Source organism: Zosterops lateralis (genome assembly GCF_965231275.1).
Source record: "Zosterops lateralis genome assembly, chromosome: 7".
NCBI lineage: Eukaryota > Metazoa > Chordata > Aves > Passeriformes > Zosteropidae > Zosterops > Zosterops lateralis.
Window position 1 is genome coordinate 29,409,467 of NC_139767.1, and position 24,929 is coordinate 29,434,395.

The 24,929-nt window shown below is 42.9% G+C and overlaps 1 protein-coding gene across 1 annotated transcript in view; it reads right to left on the reverse strand.

The window, feature by feature from the left end:
- OSBPL11 (oxysterol binding protein like 11) overlaps positions 1–14,401 on the reverse strand; it is a gene marked incomplete at its 5' end in the record, with an annotated part of 37,950 nt that extends 23,549 nt beyond the window's left edge. Inside the window, one exon of the mRNA XM_083864880.1 lies at positions 14,250–14,401. Coding sequence (XP_083721006.1) covers positions 14,250–14,401 — 152 coding nt within the window. The remainder of the gene's footprint in view (positions 1–14,249) is intronic.
- Between the last annotated feature and the right edge of the window lie 10,528 nt (positions 14,402–24,929).

Here is a 24,929-nt window from a genome sequence, read left to right on the forward strand (position 1 = left end):
TCTTCAAAACAAACTTTGTACTTTTGGACTCATGAAGAAAATTAACTTTCACTAGCTTATTAAAAGGCCCCTGGATTGCAGCCACCAACCTAAACAGTTTGTAGCTATTCCTACATCAGTGTGATGTCATTAATCTCTTGTTTCCAGCACCCTTTCCCCTACCCAGCCATGCTCCTGAACAGATGTTCTACAGAACACAACATGCATCCAAGTGCAGGTCACATCAACATATTCTGAAACCTAAACCAGAAGCCAAAACATCTCCTCCTCTGGCCTGATGGGAAAATCCACTCGTTTCTCCTTTGAAGATTCAACTTGAAGCAAATTGAATCTGCCAAAAACGAGAATCTATCAAAGGCACTTGACACGGAGACTTATTATTATCACTATAGAGAAAATACATTACCATTTCTGAAAATCAATTGCCCTAAAGAAGGCTTACAAGTACCATGGCTACAAATTACTCACTTTAAGATCACAACTTTAAAGACTCACTTTATGTTGTATGTTCCCATAAATCTAGAAATGCCACCTCAATGCCCTCACCTCACAGTAGGGCACAATCCTACACTGAAGAACACACTCTTAATAGACAATTCAGGTCCAGCATGAGAAAAAATTCCTATTATTACAAAGAACTGAAACAATGACCCAAATATCAGACACTATTTGCTTCTTCAAAAGAAATTTGTCTCCAATCTTATTTAAATTTTGAATTAAAATTTCTGTAGGTTGTAGCATGTTGAAGACTAAATTAAATTATTCAGAGTCCAACCTGTCTTGGTTGTTAAATGGACAAAGTAGCCCCAGGTCAGCAGAAGGGGAAAAGTGGGGAAATCAGGACTGTGAGTGCCAAGGGATCATCTCCATTAGTGGGTTCTGGTTGCAAATATAGCTGGGCTAAGCACTGGGGTAAATTCTCAATAACAGCTGAAGCTGCTGTCTACACCTCATTTATAGACGGTATCATCAGATTAATTAGAAATCTGACAGTTTGATAAATACAACATGTTACACTGTTTCATCTTAAAGGAAGCCATTTAGGGTGACACTAATAAAAACAGCCACAGAGTAAATCACTGCCATTCAGTGATATAACACAAGCCAAGAGATATAAGAATGTGCATTTTTTGAAGAAAAAACCAAGCTGCTGATTTTTAATGTTACTTTTAAAAGCAAAAATACATGTCCTAGCTATTACAGCAGCAATCAGTATTGCAGTAATATCCTGCAATGGAGACCAGCCAGCAGGACTGTCTAGGAATTTAATTTCTAATAGCTCATTAAGTGGTACTACAGATAAAAATAAAACCAAGGAGAGCAGAGGGTGTCGTATATCTAAAATGTACAGAGAAGCCAAAGGAGACATAATCAAACCCATCCTCTGCAGACGCCTCTCATTTGTTATTATTGGCATACAAGGGAAGTACAGTTTAGACTTGCTCACTGCCTTAATTTAGCTGAAAATTATGAGATTGCATAGTCATAAAAATGCATGAGCTTGGGTTTTAATCATCTGAAAATTGTCCCTAGTCACAGCTAATTGTTTTTCAGCTCTAGTGAATGCAAACCACACCCTTGCTTTTCAGTGAGACACTGTACATAGCCCTGCACATTCAGGCTACAGCCACTGCACCCCCATTAACTGATGTGCCTAAATCACAGGTACCTTTAACAGAACCCAGGAAAAATCAGAAAGGTAAGTTCAGACTGCAGTGAATGCAGCAGGACTATGTGTATGACCTATGGAAGTCTATTTATCTGACAAAGATAAACTAAATAGCCTTTGATTAAAATCGTTTCACCTCTGGGGTTTTTTTGGGTGTGACAGATATAATAGCTGATTTTGTCACACAGCAAGAAGCACTGTAGTGCAGCTCTCCTGGTGATGTAGTTCCACATCCAATGACCATCACATTTTACCATCATCTGCATGTTCCTTTCCACTTGGATTTCCACTTTGTCTAGACCAAAACATCTCCAAATGCTTCCTCTTCAATAATTTATACCTCTAACCTCATCAGTCCCAGAGGGTTCAGCTGGAAGGCTTTGAAAACAGTGCCCCATGGAAATCTGAGAAAGTGACTGAGAACTAATATTTCAACATTTGAACTAAAGTTTACTTTTAAATAAGTGAAAATTATATACACTAAAGAAATCTAACCCCACTCTGCAAACTGCAATTCACAAAAAAAGTAAATTCTATAACTGTACATAAACCCATGACAGAACTACAGTTAACCTCCTAATCTTCTTCTGCATGTATGAATACAGAAAATGTATTGATACTGTATTGTATTGTACTGATTCTCAGTATTATTTATGAACAAGGCCAGGGGATTGTAACTAAAGCACTTCTTCAAGAATTTTAAGATCAGTGCCTCCACAGCAAGAGTTAAACCAAGATATTTGTTGTTGCTAAAGCAGTGATGTAAGGCAGTTAACATTAAAAAAAAATACAAAAACACACCCAACCTGAAGAAAACCCAGTAATAGCTCACTAGTATGGAATTGACAGCCAAGCTCCACAGAGCACTACAGAAAGCTTGTAAAATGGTAGACTTTGAGAACAAGAGGTTGAGGTTCAAGCACGGACTCTGCTCACAGATAACCACAGTTCATAAAACATGACTAAGCCCTTACTGTTGTTTCATTGGAAACAGTGCTGGCAAAACCTGTCTCAAAGTCACCCAGATTTCAAAAGTGAACTTGACACAAAACACTGAGCAACTTAACACTGACAGTGAGGCTTGGCTCCCTTGGGATCTTTCCTGATTTTCAGAATCCCTTTGCATTCACTCTGCTGCCTACATGCACGTACATGCACCTATGGGTACGTGTGTCTTTCCATAGCCAAGATGCTGTTGTTGCTATTTAAAATGCTCACCACAGCCTCAGATTGTCAGAGGAATAGCAACAGCTCAGCAACAATGAGTCAACAATCCCTAAAGGCCCTATTTCTGTCGAAATTCACATGTCCTGTCAAAGAAAGGAAATGTTGCAACAGACAGATCATGGTCTTAAGGACACGAAAAAAATTGATTTTAACTTTTGCTGGACTACTTTAAGTGAGGATATTATACAAATCACAATCCAGAAAAAAATATTGCAGAACACATAATACAATATCTGAACTCTAACCCAGCAACATCTACCAGCTCCCAAAACCTGGGTTTTTTTCCCAAAGGTTGAACACCATCAAACTTGACTGTCCATTTATCACAGTGTTTTAGTTTATAAATACTGTGAGATGGACTGAAACTGTCCATATAAGCAAATGACAGATGTCTGTGAACAATTACACATCAGTTCATATTCTTGCCACAAAATTATCTCTCCCTTACATCAAAGATGTTTATCACAAGCCAGATTTCTACATATCTATGTGCCACTAAAAAAAAAAAAAAAAAAAAAAAAAAAAAAAAAAAAAAAGGAATAAAAGATTTACAAAGAATCACTGTTAGCTTTTCTAGTTTCACTTGTCCTTTCCTAAGTTGCAGCAGCTGTGAGTGCCTTGCAGGGTGGTCTCCTGCCTGGGGAAGAAAGAAGACAGTGACAATCAGGCCAAATTCCCCTGTATCCTGTTTACATGCAGCACCCGAGCTTTGGACGCAGATACTGAGGAACAGTAGTCCCATAATGACGTCTTTCAGGAGCCTCTGCCAAGACACCCAGGCTCACACCTGACAAGTGCTGGGCCAACATTTTCTCTGAGAAGCAGCAGCAAGGCACAAGCTTTGCCAACCTTTTTTCATACCCATTATGTGTAGGTCTCTGTGAAAGCCCCACAGAAAAAAAAAAACCCTAGCAGTGGCACAAAAATTACACCCGTGGGGAAAGCAGTTAGAGAAGAGCTCCAAGATTGCCCTTCAGATGATTTTCATTTTGCTGGGACCCAGAGAGCACCACGTGGGATGTTTTGAACAGCCAAGTCTCTGAAGACCCAACAGCTGCCTGAAGAGCAAAGGCAGCAGCCAAAGGCTTCCCCACTGACTTGCGTAAGGCCTGACTTCAGGCAGCAGCTGAGTATGTGTGGATTTGCTGCCAGCAGGAAGGATGACCAGGAGTCTGCAGCCCATGAAGGTGTCAGGGAAGGCTCCTGAAGGGGGATCCAGCCTCCAGAGCTGCCATGACCACTGTTATGACAGTGCCTTTGGATCCCGGCCAAGGGAAGATGCTCCTCTCTACTGAGCTCACAGCAAGATGCAAACCCCTGGTGAAAGAGACTGTCTTCCCATTAAAAGCTAGCAAAGCATTAAAAAAAAAAGGAAATAAAGAAATGAGGATTGTAACAGCGCAAACCAATGAGTGATTTTTAACTATACAGTTTGGAAAAAGCAGTGACTATTTTCACTGAACTTGTTCATCTCTATTTGCCCACAGGTTCACTGTTGGCAGTGGCTTGCTTTTTCCTCACTGGGCACTGCAAAGTGCTTATCTGCAGTGCACTGATTCTCCTTCTCCTTACACGGAGGGGTAGGCAGTGAGAAGAGAAAGGGGAAAATAAATCCAAACAGCTATGTCAGCATTAAACACTTTGGGCATATCCTCTGCAACTGCAAAAAACCACCAGCAAGTTAAGCACACTCCAATTCCACAGCTCTGTGGTGCAAAAGTAGGTTCCCCAGTAAACCCAACAAGGTAAGGCAGAACGATTACCTCTGTTTTTCCGAAATTACCTCAATCAATTACCTCTATTTTTCCAAACAGCTTTTGGAAGAAAGGAAAAAAACTATCCTTGCTGTGCATCTCACCAGCAGTGCTCTATAGTCAGCTGTGAAGTGGCAGCAAAGCTCCTGCTCTTCAGCTCATGTGTTTGACTACTCAATTATAAATTTAGAAACCGAAAACAAGTGCAAGGAAAAGAGGTCTGACACCATGACAAGAACACGATCAACAGTAGATCCTGAGGATGCTTCAGAACACCACTTGGCTCCAGGTATGCCAGCAACACACACCCTCTCATTAGGTACAAAAACTTCTCTTCACATGCACTCCTGTAAATCCTTGGGAGTACAGACAAGCATTGGAAGAGCAGCATGGGGTTGCCACAAAAAAAAAGGTGTGGCAGAGCCAAAATGAGCCATCAGCTGTCCATGATTCCAGCATAATACAGCCCAGCCTCCCTCCCCCTGGCGTTGAGGGGCTTTCTCACAGCCTACCCTCCCCAACCCCTGCTCTCAACACAACAGTTGTGTTGGCACCTCAAATTCTGTCAATGCCAGTTCTCAAAGGGAATGATAACTCAAGCTAACAGGTTTTTTTTTTAAAAAACCATCTTAACTAAATTTGTATTCCATTCTCCTCTTTAGAGCATTAACGGCACAGGTCAATTACACACAAATGAAACTACTGTAACACTTTTGTAGTGTAGCAAGTAGAAGAAGAGACAATATTTTATTAATAAGTAGCAAAACACTGTTCTCACATAATGACTATAAAATTGATTATTTAACTACTTTATAATTTACAGATCTCTCTACCTCTCACAATACACCTGCCTAGAAAAAACTTGCGGTGACATTCAGCTCAGCAATTTGTCTCACACACAGGTGAACACCTCAAAGTCAGCAAGAACTCCACTCACGGACAATTTATTTGTGGATTTGCGTCAGCGGAACAGAACTGAAGCTGCAACCAAGAGTCAATAGCCAACCCAGCAGATTTTGCTGCAATGATATCAGTGGAAAACAAACTGTAGATTTAGCCAACATCATTTTAGAGCTGGAGCATACAAAAACCAAGCACCCCAAAAGGTCTGAACTCTCTCTTTAATGCCTCTGGAGACACTGTCTGCAGCTTTGCTACCCGTTTATGTTACCAGTTTACATCAGCACACCATAATGCACATTTTCACACATTACTGTTAAAAAAACCCAAAACTCTCTCAAAATCTAGTTTCAGAAAGCTCAAGCAGTTAAGTTAAAGCTGTTCTGCTCAATGAACAGTACTGATAAAACATATACAAGGCAATCACTGATGGATGAGCATCTCTGCATTTTTGGACAATCTGCTGCCTGTGATACCTGGGAAAGCAGTGGATCCTGGTAAGTGCTATCCACAGAGACTGTGGAGCAAACCTCTGTATTGTTCAGTTATTCTTAACCAGTCCCACATTGTTCAGCTTATTACACATTCCATCCCAAGGCATTCTGCTCTCCTAGTTTAGTAGCTCTTATCCTACCAGAAATGTGCAGATATGCCCTCACAGTTTTGAGATTTGAGTATTTGTGATTATGTATTTTTAAAAGATTATATTAACAATTACACATTGACATTCTGGACTCTGCAGCAATGAAACACCAAAACGGAAACACACTGATCAGCTACCTCAGATGAGCCTCTTGCTTTGTAATTATTTTTGAAACATTATTAGCAACATTTCAGGTTAAATATTGAGGATAATAATTATTATCACCTTTCAAGTAATTAAGAACACACGTAAATAGGCGATGATGTTATCAATTGATAGTCAATTGATGTTATCTGAATATTCATAAACACAAGCAAAAGCCTGTGTGGACCACCAGACTCAAGAAGCCCATAGTTTGAAGCCCAGCTGGCAAAAATTTAAAAGTGGTGCAATTCAGCAGCCCTGAATGACATCTTCTAACTTTGAAGCTTTGAGCAGGAGGATGAGAGATTTCCCAGAGGCCCATCTCAACCCAAATTCTTCTATAAATCTTGAACACAGAGAAACTAAGCAAAAACACTCTTACATTAAAATGAGACATCAGGAAGATTTAAACTCTAAATAAGAAAGCACACACATTAACCACCTATGACTATGACCATATATAAAGAGAGCAGGGCTACTTTCTTGTTTGGTGCTTTAAGGGAGCAGTGATTCCCAGATAAGGAATTATTCAAAAGTGCTCCTTTTCATCATGCAATGAGTATGAGGTATTTTTCATTTGGCACTCATACTCTAATAATGAGTTCCCTTGTGGTTTTCTTGTGCTTGCTATGGACATTTATGAAGGAGTTGTGTACTGAACAGTAAGAGGACAAAAACACTATCATTCCATTTGGATACAGGGAACTGAGGCACAACGAATTTTCTGCCTCTCTAATTTTGAGACAGATGCAGTCCAATTTTTATTTTATTCATACATTCAAATCATGGCTTCTGCTTATTTCAGCTGCAACTCTGACCCTGCAAAAGTTTTGCAAAATCAGAGCCAACTGTTCCAAAAAGAGTCCTCCATGAAAAAGAGGAACACAGTTAGTGATCACCAGGGAAAACCAGTCTGAATAATATATGACTATTACCACAAAGAAAGTCAGAGCCAGGGTCAGAAACCAGCTCCTTTATAGAGCATCCTGCAGTTCTGCCCAGCAGATCTCTTGCTTTCTGATACATCTCCATGCAACGAAAGTAACCAACTTTCTCAGTGCATAACAGGCTTTTTGGGAAACTAATCTGACAATATCTAAACATTAACCAAAATTTTAAAGATTTCCAGCCTCATTGAAAACTCTAGAATTCACAACTGAAAGCAAAAAAGAAAAAATGCTTTTTCACAGCAGAAAGCTCCAAGGCAGGCTGTCAAATACAAGATTGGCAGCTTAACACACACAAAGGAACAGCACTTCTCCTACCCAACTTCAGTCTGCCCTCCCCTCCCATTTCAACATTAAACAAACAGAAGAGAAAATCTGAAAAGGTATACAAGCTTTGAATGCACCCTAAGAAGAAAGTTGTCTGGCAGCATTGCCAGCAGGCAGTGATCCCCTACAAGAATTCATCAGTGCTGGCAGGCGATCAGAGGGCAAGTCAAGGCAAGGTCTGTAAGTAAACAGGGGTCACTGCACTTGTGCCTTAATTTTCACAGTATGATGAGTACAGCACAGAAACCTTCCCAGGATAACATAACAACAGCAGCTGGTGCTTTCTGCTTCTGCATTAAGCAATGTGATTAGGTCAGACACATGCAGTTTGTTTTTCATCTTCTCTCTAGGGAGAGAATGTGTGTGGCACAGCAGGATGTTAATGTTGTACTCCACTTAATTAACTCTCTGCTACATAATTACATTAGAAAAGGTGAAGTTGAAAAATGCTCTTTGCACTTAGTGAAGGATAGACATTTGTAACAGCCATTAGCTCCTTCAGAAATCTATTCCACAGACAGCACAAAATATTTGATATTTAGACACCACCCAAAAATTGGTGCTTCTTCATTCATCTTAATTTGAACTCTAAGTGAACATCAGCACACTGTATGCCAGAAGCAACTCCCACATGACACCCTGTCTGTCCAGCACAGAGGGGCTCTGAGAGCCAAGAGAGGGACAGAGCTCTTGATAGTCACTCACTGAAGGAGCCACAGGGCTGGAGAAGGAAACCCAGACCTGGTCACCTGGCTCAGGAACTGGGCTCCCATTCCCTACTAGAACATCAGTGAACACGAAGCTCCTGTTTAAATTACCCAAACCCATTTCCCCAACTGTATCCACTTACTACCCCTCACACCACGATTTATTTCTCTTAATTTATGACACATCTGCTCCAATACCATTTTTTCAAGTTTAAATACGTGTGTGAACATGAAGGGCTCACCTGCTTTTTGAGAAGTGCCTGGGGCTTTAGCAACTGTAAAATCAGTTTGGTAAAAGATGACCTTAATATTTTAATAACACAGAATCCATCCTGAGATGGATGTAACTGGCTGATCATTTTTAACATGAGCTTCTTGTCTATTCTAATGAGCAAATTATGTAAAGTGCAGAATTTCTAAATTAGTGTTAGGAGCATGATATACTCTTTAAGAAAAGAGTCAAATGAGGATAAAGAAATTCAGGCACCAGGTTTTTCAACCAGTTCCTTCCAGCATATCAAAAAAAAATGCGACGGTGCTCCTAATCTGATTTTTAGTAATAAAAAGAAACACACAAAATTGCAGAAATAAATTCTGAATTTCACAGCAACCACTTGAGAAAACCATCTCTTCAGCACTCCAAATCACACCTCAAAAGACCAGCAATAAATCAGAAAGTGAGCACCATGGGCTTTCTGAAGGTCCTGCAGTGCTGAGGTATCTCCACACATCACCAGAAACGCAAGGAAGGTCAGGAGTCACTTTGACACAGGCTTGGCATCAGAGCCACCAGCCAACCCAAAAGATGCCAGCACATCATCTCCCTTGGGAGCTGGCACCCCAGTGTGACAGTGCCAGTAGGTTCTTAAAGCAGTGGGATACTGAGGAAAATGAGGTGACCTGCAAGAGCAGGGGAAATCCAAACGGGAGCAACCCTTGCCAGAACTCCTTCCTGAGAGTGACATCACAAAATTACAGCCTCTCCCTCTCTCTCTCTGCAGCTGTGCACCACAAAGAAGGGAGTTACAGCTATTGATTCCAGCAAATATACACAAATTCCACCTAGAATTGCAAAGAATTTTCTTTCAAACAATGCAAAAAGAAAATCCAGAATAGGGGAGATGGGTGATAAAAAAGAAGCACTAGGGGTACCAGTGTTAGGGAGAACTGTCCTAGGATGACACTAACATTTCCATGAAGGTTTGGGACATTTCTTCTTCTTAGCAAGCAACAGGGAGCACAGCTTAAATTCTGTCCTGCTCTCAGGAGCCAGTTGATTAGGTCAGCTCAGACCACCCTACTGCAGCCTAAGCAGGGATTTGATGCCCAGATAAGAACAGAGGACCACCAAGGGAGAGGTTTGCAAATGTTGTTGAACACGAGCTGCCATCACCTCCTGTACCTGTTTCTACCAAGTTGGTTCCAGCTTTAAAGACCAAACAGATGAAATTTATCCTCCCAAGATCAATCACTTCGTGAAATGTGACCAGAAACGCAGAGAAATTAGGAGCACTCAGTACATCTTGCAACTAAGACTGACATTGGGACACCCGGAACACAAGGGCCAGTACTGTATCAGTTTCAAGACACTTCCCTTTTCTACTGCTAATTAGATCATTTTTGCAAGATAGCACGACTGAAAATCAATTACTTCCACAACCTAGCTCAGTTTCACATCCTTTGCTTCTACATGTTTGAAGTGCAAAGCATTGTTAGTCATCCTCAGTGGCAACTGGGATCAAACTTAGAAACGAGCATTGCCTTTAAAACACACTTCCTACTGGATGATTTTATGAAAAAGTGTTCATGATCATCTCAAAATGCAGAATTAAAATATATTCACTTGTTCCAGTTACCAGTTCTTCTGGTACATTGTCACATGCTGGCCTGCTCAAACACAGAAGACTGAATTGAGGTCAGTAACTGTTTACTCCCCTTTTTTAGTATTTATGGAGATGCTTGCATAGTATCCGCTGAAAAACCCACAAAAGACTGGCAACCATTTCACTTGTTTAAAAACTGTTATCCAGTTGCATTCCATACCAAAAAACATTTAGTGTTACCCTTTGGCAAAACTCTCTCTCTCTGCTCCTCCTCTCAACCTCCTACTCCTGCCCAAAGGCATGTGGAGTAATTCTGCAAGAGAATCTGTCTTAATTTAATAAACTAATTAATGACAAGAAGCCACTCAGCATGAGGAACCCTCTTGCTGGCCATTGTCACACCTAGCAAGAAAAAAAAAATTAAAAAATACTATCAGAGTAGGAAGTTTATTCCTTGAAGCTACTTTCATCCATGGTTTTCTGTACTGACAACTGAGAACAACCCTGCAGCACTCAGGTAAACTCTCAGGAACAACTTACAAAACATAACTCACTTCCCTAATCAAAGAGCAAAAGACACAATCTGCAGCGTTTTATAATTATACATGGCTAAATCCATAGTGAACAGATGCTAAAGCCATTTGAGAAATAAGGAACAAAAGCAGCTATCTACAAAAATACAAGCAGAAGTGAAAAAGCAAACAGGTTTTGAAATATAACTTGTAAGCTTCAAAATCAGCAATCATTTGGGAAATTCATTAACATTTTACCTGTATTTCTAATGGCAAGGGAAGAAATGCTGGGAATACTTTTAATAGCAGGATTGATCTATGCATCTGAGAGCAGAACCAGTAAGAAAAACATAAGAGGACAGCACATTAGCATGTCTCCAACTGGGAAAGACAATCTTGTTTCTCTAGTCAACCAGAGTGCTTTGAATATTTCATTTTGTAGATAAATAAGAACCAGTGATTGCCACTCACTTCTCTCAAAATTATCTGAAAGCCCCTCAAGCCAGGCTGACAGGACTTGTTACACTTCTCTGGCACATGTTCTGATCATCTCTCCAGTCAGCTCATACACAGAGATTCTGCTTCCAGGTTGGGAAATCTTTATTTTATTTGAATGACTACAAATCACATGCCACAGAAGTACCAGCCCAACCTGTCTCCTTTCTCTCACTGCTTTGAAAGCACTCTTGTTCATATAACCCAGAGCAAGGCAAAAACCAAATGAAGATGGTCATAAGGTAAGGCAGAATTGCTGAGTGCAAGTAATTCTTTCTATGGGTGAGGCTGTGCTTACTTCACAGCTTGGTTACTGCTGAAAATAAAGAAAACATAATCTTAAACTAATTTATCAAGTAATCTTTTAATAATCTGAATTATTACCTCCTAGTAATTGTTTCTCTAAAGGAAGACAGGGTTAAAGAATTTAGTGTGCAGCACAAGCTCTGAGGCTCTCTTTATCTATTTAAATGCAAGTTAACACTCAGGCTGCTCCTGACCCCAGTGAGGAAAATGAAGCCAATGGTTGGTTGTACTCAGACACACTCTGACCTGATCACAAGAAAACAAGATCATTTCCTGTCAGATGGCTAGAAGAGCAGTTTCTCAAGAACTCTTAACTTCTATTAAGTAAATTAATTAAATAAATAAACAATCTTCCTACCCTCCGAAGGAACCCATCCCTTACCAGCTTCAGAAGAGGCACTGCTATACTGGCTGCCTAAACTCACCAATTCACAGGCTACAAGCAGAAAGTTTGACAGGAGATTTAGCTGTATCTCCACCTCATCTGAAGTGTGTGGCAGTCTCTGGCTGTCTCTTCTCCACTATGGTAAATATCTGAGCTAACTCTACTACAGCTATTTAAAAATCTCCCTACTGTTCTCCTACAGAAATATAAAGTAAGACTTCCTGCTTCACTTTTTATTTTCTAGAGACTCAAATTATGCCAAGGATGAGTGACCTTGCACCTCCTTTGGGAGATTCAGTTTTCATTATTTCGGGTTCCAGCAATCTTGGAGGTTTATTTTTTATCCATAACCTTAATTCCCCACTTGGAGCATTTGAGTATCAAGGACCTGTTGTCCCACTGTGACAACTCTGCTATAGCTGTTTTGACCAGATGCTTCACCAAACAGAGAGCTAAACTTCTGCATCACATGTGGTCTATCCACAGCAAGTACTTCAGGATCCTAATCCTGCCAATCTGTGAGACCACACGTTCCTCAAACTCGGTGCTATCAAAGTTAAAGATCAAACTTCCTACAAAAGTTTGCAGAAAATCTGTTTCTAAACCCCATATGTTACACCGGGGAGTTTGTCTTTTGTCAAATACATTTTAGCACAGAAGCAATTCACAAAGTGAAAACTAAGCTACGGCATCTCTTTCAGGAGGGCTTTCTAGGGAGACAGAGGGGAAAGGTGATATTTTGAAGGTAATTAGATATAGAGACAAATGTAGGAGTAAATAATTGATTCCAAACAGAGCAGAGATTAACAGTGAGGTATCTCAAGTGTCCACAATAAAAGAACTAGTACACTAAATTTCTGCAAATGCTCTAGAATGAAAAAAAAAAATCACTAAAGTTTTAGAGCAAATTAAACAAGATAGTGGTAGCTACAGGAAAAAGAAGGACAGCTCCCATGTAGATCTGTCAAGCCACCAAAAGGGCTAACACTCAGGGTCAGTTCAATTTCTGTCATACAAGCCACAGCACTGAAAGAAGAAACAAAACAATTGGACGGATAATTTTAAAAAGTGGAATTTTGCTGTACAGTGACCACCATCACAAACACCGTAGAGCTAAAAAGACATCCAGGCAAATCAAGCATCTCATTCCACATAAAAATATAAAATATTTCCGTTTTGACTGCGTAAACTAATTCCTGTGTTTCACAGTGAAACACTGACAGTAAGTGTGTGCTGGGTTACAACAGCTGTTTTCATTAGAAAATTCAGTTCTAGTTGAACCCCGAGTTAAAAAGCAGCTGGAAACAGCGGTTAAAACAGCCAATATCTACCTCTAACAATTAGCCTTCCTGACTTAACAGCCTGAAATATTCACCCTGAAACCACCACCTCTCTTTCCGGCACTAGTCACCAGAGAGGTAAAACACTCATGACCCAGATTCCCAGCGATGACCGCGCTGTTCGCTCCCAATTAAAAGCACCGGGGCTCTCCTGGAGCCTGCACATCCCGGCCCGGCTGCTCCTGTCCCGGGCTCATCCCCTGTCCCTCTGTCCGTCTGTCCCTCGCTCCGGCTCTCCACAGGCAGGGAACAGCAAGCCAGTCCATCTGGGCTGGTAGATGACGGCTCTGGAGAGTCTCCATTTGAAGGAGAAGTGTGCAAACTTCACAGAACAGCAGCATTTTTCAACAGCACCATGGCAGGACTCCAGCCAAGGAGGAGAGACCCGGGATTCGGGAATCTCTCCCCAGTGATGCTGTAGAGCCCCGCCACCAGCGTGTGAGTGGGAATGTGTTCAAACAGAAGGCACAGCAGGGAAAAAAGGCATATGGAAAGGCTCAAGTCTCCCGAACACACAGGCAAATAAACCAATGCCGTGTGCTCAGCTCCTCCGGCTTTCTCTGCTCCTTTCCTGACTCGCTGAACCCGAGTGATCCCCGCGATTTGTGCTAAGCACAGCCCTGCTTAAAACCACTCAGATAAGACCCAAACTCCCTGCACACTCACTTTTGCTACCAGCAACTCAGAGAAAGCACCAATAAAAAAATAAAAAAAAAATTAATGACTGCCATTAAGTTATTTAAAAAGATCTAAAACTCGGCACAAAGTTCGGCTCTTTTTTTTTGCGGGGGGAAGGGCTGGAAAGCGGCGAAGCGCCTCCAACTTTAAACAGGTCTCCCCACGTTCTGTGAGGGGAAAGAGGATGTGAAAGGCAGAGTGAAGGCACATCATCCATTCCCCGGGAGCTTTGTCCAGATGGAGAAAGGGAGCCGCCCGCCCGCCCGCCCGGGGGCACCGCAGGGACGGCGGGGACGGGGACAGGGGGAGCCGCGGGTCTCCAGTGCCGCCTCAGCCGGGGCAGCCACGCTGGGGCAGCCCCGGGCCCGCCGCCCTCACCGCCTCACGCCCACCTGTACTGCCAGCCCTTGTTGGCGCCGCGGCCGCCGCCGCTCCTGCCGCCGCCGCCGCTCTGCCCCGCCACCGCCGCCGGCAGCGGCTCCGTCCTGCCCTCGCCCTCCGGCCCCTTCATGGCCGCCGCCGCCGCCGGGTCCGCGCCCTGCATGGCGCCGCGGCTGCCGGCCCTCAGCGGCGCCCCCGGCCCCGGCGCACGGAGCCAGCCCGCCCCATGCGGGCTGCGATGGCGGCGGCCGCCGGCACCCCCGCGCTCCGCCGGGCTGGGCTGGGCTGGGCTGGGCCGGGCCGGCCGCGCTGGGCTGGCCGGGCTCCCGCACGGCCGCGCCGCGATGGGCGATCCCGCCCTCCCGCCGCCTCACCCGGCCCGGCCCGGCCCCACCGCCCCTTCCGGGTCAGCGCCGCCGCCATCTTTAGTGCGGGCGGCCCCGCCAGCCGCCGGGAGCGGCTGGGAGCCGCGTCTGACGGGGAAAACCGGGGATTTTCCTCAAGGCGTTGATGGTTCATTGGGATGTCAGCGCGCTGGGAGGGCTCGCTTTAACAGGTTACGGAGTAACAATAAAACTGTGGCGGGTTAAGGGTCGAGGATTGCCCGTGATAGTGTCTGACCGCAAAAAGGTGTTCAGAGCAGTACGCGAATTCAAAGTAACACACTAACAAGCTCTAATCCCTAACAAAAGTTAGGTCGAGGTAATAATTTAGCGCTCACAGAGTACGGTTCTTACCCTATAGGCGTCCCTGAGGGGGAGAAGGCACGTTCACCCACCGACTGATCCCAGAATGGAGTCTTCCCTAACTTCTCTCCATTTCTTAACTTATATACTTCCATATTCTTGTATTTATATTCCTATCCTATTTAACTTTCACACTATTTCTTCACGTTCAGGTGGAGCTTGAGTGACTGAAGTCCTACATCTCACTGCGGGGTGCTCATACCTTTGGGCATCACCATAGCACCAGTGATAACCTTTGGATAGAGATAAGTTTCAGTCCAAGGAGGGTAATTTTGCCAGGGATTCTGATTCAGCAGTGGGATATCTTCCTTTATCTCTCTTGGTTTTCAGCTGCTGTGTGGATTATCAGCTAGAAAGTACCACCAAGTTCCCTCCTCTGGAAGGGTTTTGACTTTGCCTGGCCGCAGTGTCTCCACTCCCCTCCACTCTCCCTTTAGTCCTCCTTGGATTGTGGGTGGGAGGTTGGGGATGCTCACCACATTCCACCCAGGGAGCAGCAACCATATTTTCCACTATAATTTCCATACAGTTATCTTCTTGCCTCCAGTCATCTTCCCACATAAGAGCTACAGGAATTCTACCCACAAGAATAAGAACAAGCTGACAGGAGTGAGGGATCCAAGCTGTGCCATACACAAGAAGGGATGTGACAGCTGGGATCTTGCTTGAGACCCACAGAGCAGGTCCAACTCACTCATGAAATTGCTCACTTCATGCACTGAGCAATGCCATGACATGGTCTTGAGAGGAAACACATTTTTTCCTCCTGTTCTTCCTCCAATTACTGCATTTTTCTTTCGTGCAATGCCAGCATATCTAGCTGGGAGAGATTGGTCTAGCTCTGTGAAATCTTTCAGGCCAGGCATGGTTTTTGGCCAGCTACAGCTTCACTGACTGCAGCTGCATTATTTCTTAAAATCAGGGGCAGAGGATCCTCATTCTGACTTTAATCAATCTGCACATGAAGAAGAGGAAGGCAGAGCCAGACATGACTGTGGTTAGTGAGGCTGATCCTCCTCTCATCCAAACTCCCTCCTCTGCTCTCCAGCTCTTATTATACACTTATAATACTATAAACAGCCATGTTGCAAAAGATGCTAAAAATTCCCTATGTGAGAATCATAGACAGAAGCAAAAAATTAAAGGAGAACATATTTCAGACAAATAGTTTATTTACTTACAGCTCCCCTCTGGTAGCAACCTCTCACCCCATGAAAGCTGCCCTGGCCCTCCTACCTCCTACCAGCATGTTTCAACTTTCCCAGTGACATTCAAAATGCCTTTGCCTTTGGCCAGCAAATGATGATGGCACATCATTAGCATCGTGTCTTTAAAATATATTTATAAACTTTAATCTGGTTCTAAATTATCACATATCTCTCCCTCCCTGCCAAGCACACACACACTCTCCTCCAGCAGACCAGTGTGGACTGCCTGTTGCATCTATGCCTAGAATCTCTCTTAGAGGGACAGGAGATACTACCAATTTACACACATAAAATTCACTACTTCTACATCTTTAGGAGCATGTTTGTCACTGTAGGAAAAAAAAATAAAAATAAAAAAGGGTTTTCCTTGCATTTTTTTTTTCCTGGGAACCTACAGGTGAGCATACCAGCAGAGTAACATTGCCTATAATATAAAATTTTGGCCAGAACTGCACTCCTCTTGCCCTCCAAACACATTACTTCCTGCTCTGCCATTCCCTTGAAACTTTAATTGAAAATATATAATTGCATTGTATCATAATGTATGCCAATAACTCTGAAATGTTCCTGGGAAAATTTGAAGCAAAAGCAACTCAGGGCAAGAGTTCCACTTGTGTGTTTTATTTCCCCCCTGCTCAAGGACAATCAGTCCCAGCAGAGACTCATCTTCACCCATGCCTGACCTTTGCAGCCATCACAGATGGTCAGTATGATGTTCCTCCACCCAGAACATTTCCAACACCAGACAGGCCAGCAATCCTTAGTGCACATTTCTGCAGCCCCTCAGGATTTGGTCCCTGAGCATGGTAAACTCAGCTTTGCTTCCCCTATGCATTTACTTTTACATCTTTAAAAAGTTGCTGCATGTGCAGTACCAGAGGCTCTCGTAAGATGGCATTGATAAAATGCTGAATAGCACAGCAAGGCTGACAGCTAAACTGTGTTTGCTAAGAGCTTACACAGTTCAATCTGCCTTTTCTCTCTAGTTTAGGATGATACTAATTATAACTTGTGCTCAGTTCACTGCTCTCATTCTCCTTCCCCGGTTACAATTTCATGTCTCAAAATGACCTGGATCCTACCCTGGCGAGTCCTGAGGCTCCACAGCTGTGCCCTGACTGCAGCCAGCCCGAGCCTCACCACTGCCTGGGGATTCCTGGGTCTGGAGGAGGAGATGAGGAAGAGCTGCAGTTCTGGAGGAGGAACACATGAATAGGATAACTAATGTTTATTGACATTCATCAAATCGAATCCTTGTAGGCCCAAATATGACTACTAGCTGAAGCAGGTTGCATTTTTTCACAGCTCAAGCAAATTTCCCACAACTTATCATTCTGTTAATTTTGGGAAACTCTGATCAACACTAAAACAACTCTTGTTTATTTCTTTCAAAGTTTATGTTCTGGCTATGTATAGAATCATAGAATGGCCTGGGTTAGAAGCAACCTTAAAGATATCTTATTCCACCCCACTGCCATGGGCAAGGACACTTTCCATTAGATCAGGTTGCTCAGAAATCCATCCAACCTGGCCTTGGACACTTTCAGGGATGGGGCATCCACAGCTTCTCTGGGCAACCTGTGCCTGTGCCTCACTACTCTCTCAGTCAAGAATTTTTTCTAATATCTAATCTAAACCCATTCTCTTTCAGTTTAAAGCCACTTAACATGCTTAGCATTTCTTCAGGTGAGTATTGTGTCTTCAGAGCAGCAAGGTTCAAAGAGTAAAAGCTCTGAATTTCAGCATAGTTTTCATCACCTGCATGCTTAAAATAAAAGTGCAAAATTAAAAAAAACCCATATATATGTAATGATACAAGTTTGTTATCACTCTCTTGTTGGTCTAATTCAGGATTTATTTTTTTTCCTGGCTTAGTATTTTAGGATGAGACCGAGTTTAACAGTCTTAAATCTGGATCTGCTTCTGGTAGCTGGCCCACAGAAGACAAAACTATTACTGCTCTTGTCTGCTAAGGGAACTACATCCTCTACAGGCATAAGGGGGAATGGCATCAGTCTGGGGAAAGGAAAGGCAGAAGTGCAGCCTGTCTTTACTGCATGAGAAGTGTAACTTTTCATAATCGTTGCTGAACTGGGGGAGCTGCCAGGCAATGAGAACATGACAAAAAAGTAATGTCACTGATGGAGCTTCGTATCTGCTCTTCTTAATCGTACAATTGTTCTTGAGGTTAAATTCTTTCTCAAGGCAACTGATACTGGATTGATAACCTGGGAAACAATGTTTCTAGTCTCGTCTGGATAATAAACACGAAAGAACTTCCTATTCTTACTAAGTATAAACGATACCTACCTACTAAAACTGTAGATTCCATGACACAAGAACAAGAAAGGAAATTTGGTTAAAATAAATAGCCTTTCTCCTTCAACACATTGAATACATGGCTAGTATTCTCCTGACTGTAAATGAAAATGGCCAGTAAGGTCAGGTAAATGTAACACAAACTATTTCACCCACCAGAGTACTTCACACTGTGAATATATTTTGACAGAATGTCTTAATTTTGGAGCTTTAGAGGTATAACCGAGTCCCTGGGTCTCTGGTTTTGCTGTTTAACATGTATGAAGCACTGGTTCCTGCTTTGAACAGTTATTCATCAGATCTTCTGTAGTCATAAGGAGTCGAAATAATTTTTCAATCACTGTCAGTCATCCCCTAATTTCCTTGCTGTTTTTTCAGTCCTTATGTGTCATATCCTTCTGTAATTCAGGTCCAGCTGAAAGCAGCATGCTCACACATAACAGCAGCTTATATTGCTTTAAAAGTTTCCATCCCTGTCCACAACCCACTCTTCTTCACACACACATTTGGCTCCATTTTGAGCAGCACACAGTGTGACTTTGCACTGAGTCATGCTCCGGGGTCCAGCATTACCTCAACCCTGCACAATCCTGGTGTGGAAATGGAAATTGGGGCAGCACCAAAAGCTCGGTCTGGCTGGAAGTGGGGAGTGTAATCCCAGTAACTTCCCCTCTGAGAGTTACCCTCTAAGGAAAGGACTGTGCCCAGAGAACTCAGTGAAGAACAGGACTGAAGGACTTTCCTTCTGCCTACAGAGAGGCTTCTTTGGAGTTGCTGCATGTCTAATTTTTCATTAATGCTTCTGTATGAGAAGCATCCTGCCACAGCTTGGAGCTGTCACCCTCATCATGCAGCCATGGAGCTGCAAAGGTGTCAGAAGCAACACTGCTCTGCAGTCACCACACAAGAGCAAAGCCCACACCACGCCATCCTGATCCACACCAGCAAACTGTAATCAGCACACTCACATTGCCTTTTATCTTTTCTGCCCACCAGCCAGCCCCACCACCTGGAACCTTCAAAGCACTTGCACTGTCCTGAAGGACTTCCAAATCCCCACACAGACTAAAGCTTGTCCTAGAGATGCAGCTCAGCAGCAGAGTTTGAGACATTTCCATAGCCATACCATTGATGAGCCCCATGTTTCAATCCCTTTTTCTGCCCTTGCATCACTTCTCAGCATGCATGGCTTTCATCTGGCCGTGTGATGGAGCTGCTGCTGACAGCTGGATGTATGTCCTGGGTCTTTTCCAAGTGCCAGCCCTCTGCTTGCTCAAGCCCCTTTTCTCTCCAACTTGTGAGTAGGAATGGTGCTTGGGGTATTGCCTCACAGGCCACTGTGGCAGAGTGCAGGCTGTTCTAGCACAAAGGGCAGCAGCTGGGTCCTGTCACCTCTGTCTGGTCTTTCTGCACCATGGGAGAAGTTGCATTCTGCCTTGCTTCAACAGCCCCTGGGTGACTCCTTTCCCTGAGCTCAAGGAGATCTTTTCTGCCATATCACTCACCCCAACAGTGCAGGAATTTCCTCCAGATATTCCCCTACTCAAGCTCCTTGTATGGGGAATTCTGGAATTCAAAAACACACATTTGTCTGTTTAGGGCCTGGTTTCTTCAAGAAATGTAGCCACATGTGAATCCATCACAGAGGAGTCAGCCCTGCAGCAACTGTGGGACCACCCAAGAGGTTCTGTGCAGAGGAGAGAGTTTGCAGACTCCGAATGAGCCAGGCTGGGTCACCCTCCATGGATTTGCTGCTGGGAGAGAAATCCAAGGAATGCATATGCTTTGTCATCCTCCTGGGTCCAGGTGTGCTCAGCAGGTGCAGGAGGACACGTTCTGTCGTTCTGGTTAAAGGGCTTCCCAGTTTTTCATCCACCTCATGACCATCTCCAACCTTTCCCTAGAGACTTTTTCTGCCCCCCACTATGCCACAGCATGGCACGGCTGCCTTCAATTGTTCTGCAGCTCAGTGTTAAGGACTCCTTTCCTCTGTGACTCTCTATAAGCTGAAAAACAACTGGTTTTTTATTAATGTGTCATCTAACCTTAAGAGCTGCTGAGTAAGTTCAGCTCTTCAGCCCTTTCTCCCAGATGCTTTTCTGTGCCATGCTTTACTCCTACACACTTTTCCTGCACGGTTTCTATGGCAACGTGTATCTCTCCATCTGCTGTAGATCTCCATTATCATGTTTAGATGCTTGTTATCCCAGTCTCAAATGCCATTTCCAGGTGTATCAGGTTAACAAGTTCAGCTTGGAAACCAAGCCAAAGCACTTGGTAATTTTTGTAGGCAAACCTACATAAGTCAATAATTTGACTGCTGTGTTTCCATTTAAGCTCTGTTTGAGGGATACTGATACTGAAGTGTTCTCATCACCAGATCTCCTACCTGGACACTCTAGATAATTCTGATTTACTTCTTAATTTCCAAATTATATCCTTCCTTTTTGTTGTGGCCTATGCTGCATACAGAGTGGATGTATTTGGAAAGTCTTTGTTGGTCTGTTGCCTGGGGTTTGATATCTGTTTTATAGAAAATTAAGCTACCAATACTGTTTTTCCTCTGTCAAATGCATTTTTTCAGCTCTGCTATAGTACTATTTCTTGTCCTGAAAACTTTTCTATTGGATTACGGAACGTCCTGAAGAGTACAGGTAGTTTACAATTGGCTTCTCAGTCTGTTCTGCTTGAATTACTTAAATTGCTTGGAATTATGTAGATTTCTATAGTCTCATTTTCTGCTAAGTACTTTGTTGAGAACTAACTTAAGTGTGAAAAAAAAAAAGTTCTTCCTACATAATCTGATCAGAACCTGCAGAAAATTCAACTAAATGAAATGAGTGGAGTTAAAGCTTCACTGTTGATTTGTTTTCTAGATCCCACGAGTGAGTAAAAATAGGCTGCAAGAAGCCCATGTGGAAGCTGTAAAGCTGTAAGCAATTTGGGCTGTCAGCTTTTAGGGATACAAACTGACATGGTTTATTTTTACCTAATATCCTGTAAAAGTCTTTTTGAGATATTATATGCTGCCTCAGTAGAAATGGCTATTATTTACTATCTGTAATTAAAAGTAATTAGGCATAATAATTTAGTGCTTATATATCCATTTAAAACCACGTATATCTTCTGTTTAGGATGTAATTCAGGGAGAGCTTATGTGCAAAAATTTTCCAGAGGAAAATGAAGAGGCCCATGATACCTGAGTCATTCTGATGCCGATGCAGCCCACCAGGCTGTCTGGTGTAAGGTGAAGGTCAGGCACTGCACTTGCATTTTGGTAGAGCTGAAATGATAGATTTTTCATGGTCTGCAGACCTCGACCAGGGGAAGGTTTCTCTGGACACTCACAACAGGTGGGCTCCTCTCACATACCAAGGCTGACATTGGGAGCCCTTGCTCTAAACTCCAGACCTAACCCAAACTTAACTCTACCTATAGATTCACAGGTGAGAAAACGGAATGTATGAGTCCTGCTGACATCAACCCACAAGACTTGGAAAAATATAAAAACGTAGCTCAATTTTCAGCTCCTCTTTTCCTAAACTCCAAAGCCTGCATTCCTTAAGATGCTGAGGAGCAATGCTATCATCACTGCAGGGAGTGCAAAATTCATATTCTGCTTTGCTTTCAAGTAGTCACAAGATGGAAGAGGTCCTTGAATCTTACTTCTCTCCGAAGAGTTTAGACAAAATAAGGCTGAATGTTACCAGTAGCTCCAGATCCCTGCATAGGATGTGAACTGTGATGCAGACAGCGCAGGACATCTCAGGAATATGTAGGAAGTCTAGTGAAAAAAGGGAGAGGGGAGTGATATGCAGAGAGAACTGTCATTCAAACATCCAAAATTAATGATGCAACTCCAAATCAAAACAAACCAGACCTGCACAGGGAAGGAAAACAAGGACATAAAGGGTTTACTGCATGATTGCAAAGGAAATGAAGGAAAGCATTCACCACAATTGCAGCAGGGCAGATACCTAAAAGATAAAGGGAGATATTGCTTCAGAGACCATAAGGAAAAAAATGTAACCAGCCCCAAGGAGCAGAGGCAGCACACTTAAGAGGCTAAAGGGCGTGGGTATGGAAATTATTGTGTAACACAGCCACAAAACTTGAGAGCTCTTTACCCTCCACTTCTGAATACTGAATAATCTCTATCAATGCATTGTCAGGCTTTTTAGAGTGAATGTTAGCCATGAGTAACAAAAGACATGAATGGAAGCAGTGTAGATCAGGCACATTATATGTAGAACCAGCTCAATGTCCTTCTTTGATAAGATAATGGCATATTAGAACAAAGGAAAAATAATAAATCTTATCAAGCTGAACTTTGGTAAAGCATTTGATTTGGTATTGCCTAGATAATTATTTGTTAAACTGGAGAAGGTGAGGCTTAACATGAACACTATAAAATGATGAAGGAACAGAACTGGGAGTGAGAACTGCTAAATGGGACTGACAAGCAAAATTACAGAACAGGAGTAGTCAGTAAGTTTAAGGAATTTCATTAGCTAGCTGGATGCAAAAAATTATGAGTGAAGTAATGAAATTTGCTAACAACAAATCTGGGAGATATTTTCAATAGAGAGGAAATCCTAAAGGAAGAATTATATAACTATCCTGCCCTAACAACAGACATGGGAAGAAATGTAACAGCATATAATGTAGGGGCATGTAATGAGAGACTGGTAACATTTTTGCCATAAATTATAATCTATCCACTATGAACAACAGAAGAGGAAGAATCATGTCTGTGGTGTAGTTATTAGAAAGATAAATGGAGTCTTACATGTAGCAAGCTCTGTATTTTCAGGATCAATAAACAAATAGATACAAAACACTGGGTAAAATTCAGCTGAATTCATCCTGGAACAGGTACAAAGAAGTGACATCTAGATAATCAGAGGAATAGCTAAGACAGCATGTCTTGCTGAGCTTGGCAAAATGAATGGTGAAATGGGATCTGATTCCTCTCTGTAAATACATTTGAGGTTTTAGTCAGGCAGAGAGGGTGAATAAGCATCAGGGGAAAAGAATCATTTACATTTACAGACAGCACTCATGCTAGAGCAGATGGGCATAAGTTGGATATGAAACAGGAAGAAGGGCTCTCACTGTGAGAGGAGTAATGGTCTCAAATAGCTTTTCAGTAGGAGAAGAGGGGGCAGAACCTCTAACCAGTCTTAAGAGGGATACTGAGTTTGGCATTTCTCAGTCACTTTTTTGGGGATATTCAAAGACTGCATTGCCACCATAGGAAGAGTCACACCGGGCTTAGCAAAATCTCTTGTTGTTGCCCTGGTATGGCTGCACTGATGGTGACGATTTTCTGTTTGTAGGGGAAAACTGTTCAGCTGTGTAATCTCTGGGTCCTGTGCATTGGGTGTGGAAGATCAGGTGAGATTGATAGGGGTGGCCTTGAGAGAGTTGTCTTTAGCCTCCCTTTATGGTGACTGAGCTTTTATGACTGTTATGCCCCAATGACTCACACATCAGAGCTAGCACTCCTGGGCTTATGTGAAAAACAAACATGGAGCTTCCATGGGAAAGAGCAGATCCTTCCCATTGCCTGATAAAACAACAGTCGTCAGCACCCGCCAGTGTGTGCTTTTGGCTCCGGGGCTCTGGAATCTAACAAAGGACCCATTTCTCGGGGCCTCACACAACACTGCCACTGAGATAACCTTGACATCCGAACCTGGCATCTAAAACTGCCTGCAGACCATCCGAAACCATCCTTGGGAAGTCAGTGCTTCTCTATCCATCTCCATGGAGGAGCAAGCACACAAATCTAGAGGAGAGTTCAGCAGCAGCACAAGTTATCTACTTCCACAGCCAATTAGTGTCACAGACAGATAAGCTAATGTGTGCACTCAGTCCCAGGCTGCATCCTCTGCTCTTCGCAAGTGCTGCTGTATCCATCTGCCTGCTCCTCCCATGCCAGTTTATTTGCACCCACCAAATGGTCCTTGTAGTCACAATGTGGAAGCCACATAAATCAGTCTAGAGCCCACCAAACTTACAGTTTTCCTTTGTAATTAAAAACTTCCACATTAATTTAGAAAAAACCACACTACATAGTTTGCAATACTTATGTATTTCATAGACCAGGGATGTATTCTGTGGCATGCATTAGTTGCAGAAGTTTGTGCTTCAGTGAGTTATGTCTTCTCCTTCAGGCCTGGGAAGATCTTGCAGAAGCAGAGGAACAGTTAATGATGATGGCTAACCCTTCACCTCCACTTTAGATCTTCTCAAGGGGAAAGTGAGTTAAAGGGACAAGAGAGTGAAGGGACATAGAGGAAAAAGCAAATCATGGTGAACAAGAAGGATGCTGCAAATACACCTGGAACCAGAGAAAGGCTCTTGTGCCTTGGCTGTGCTCAAACTTTGTTTGCAGGTAATGCATCTTCTTGCA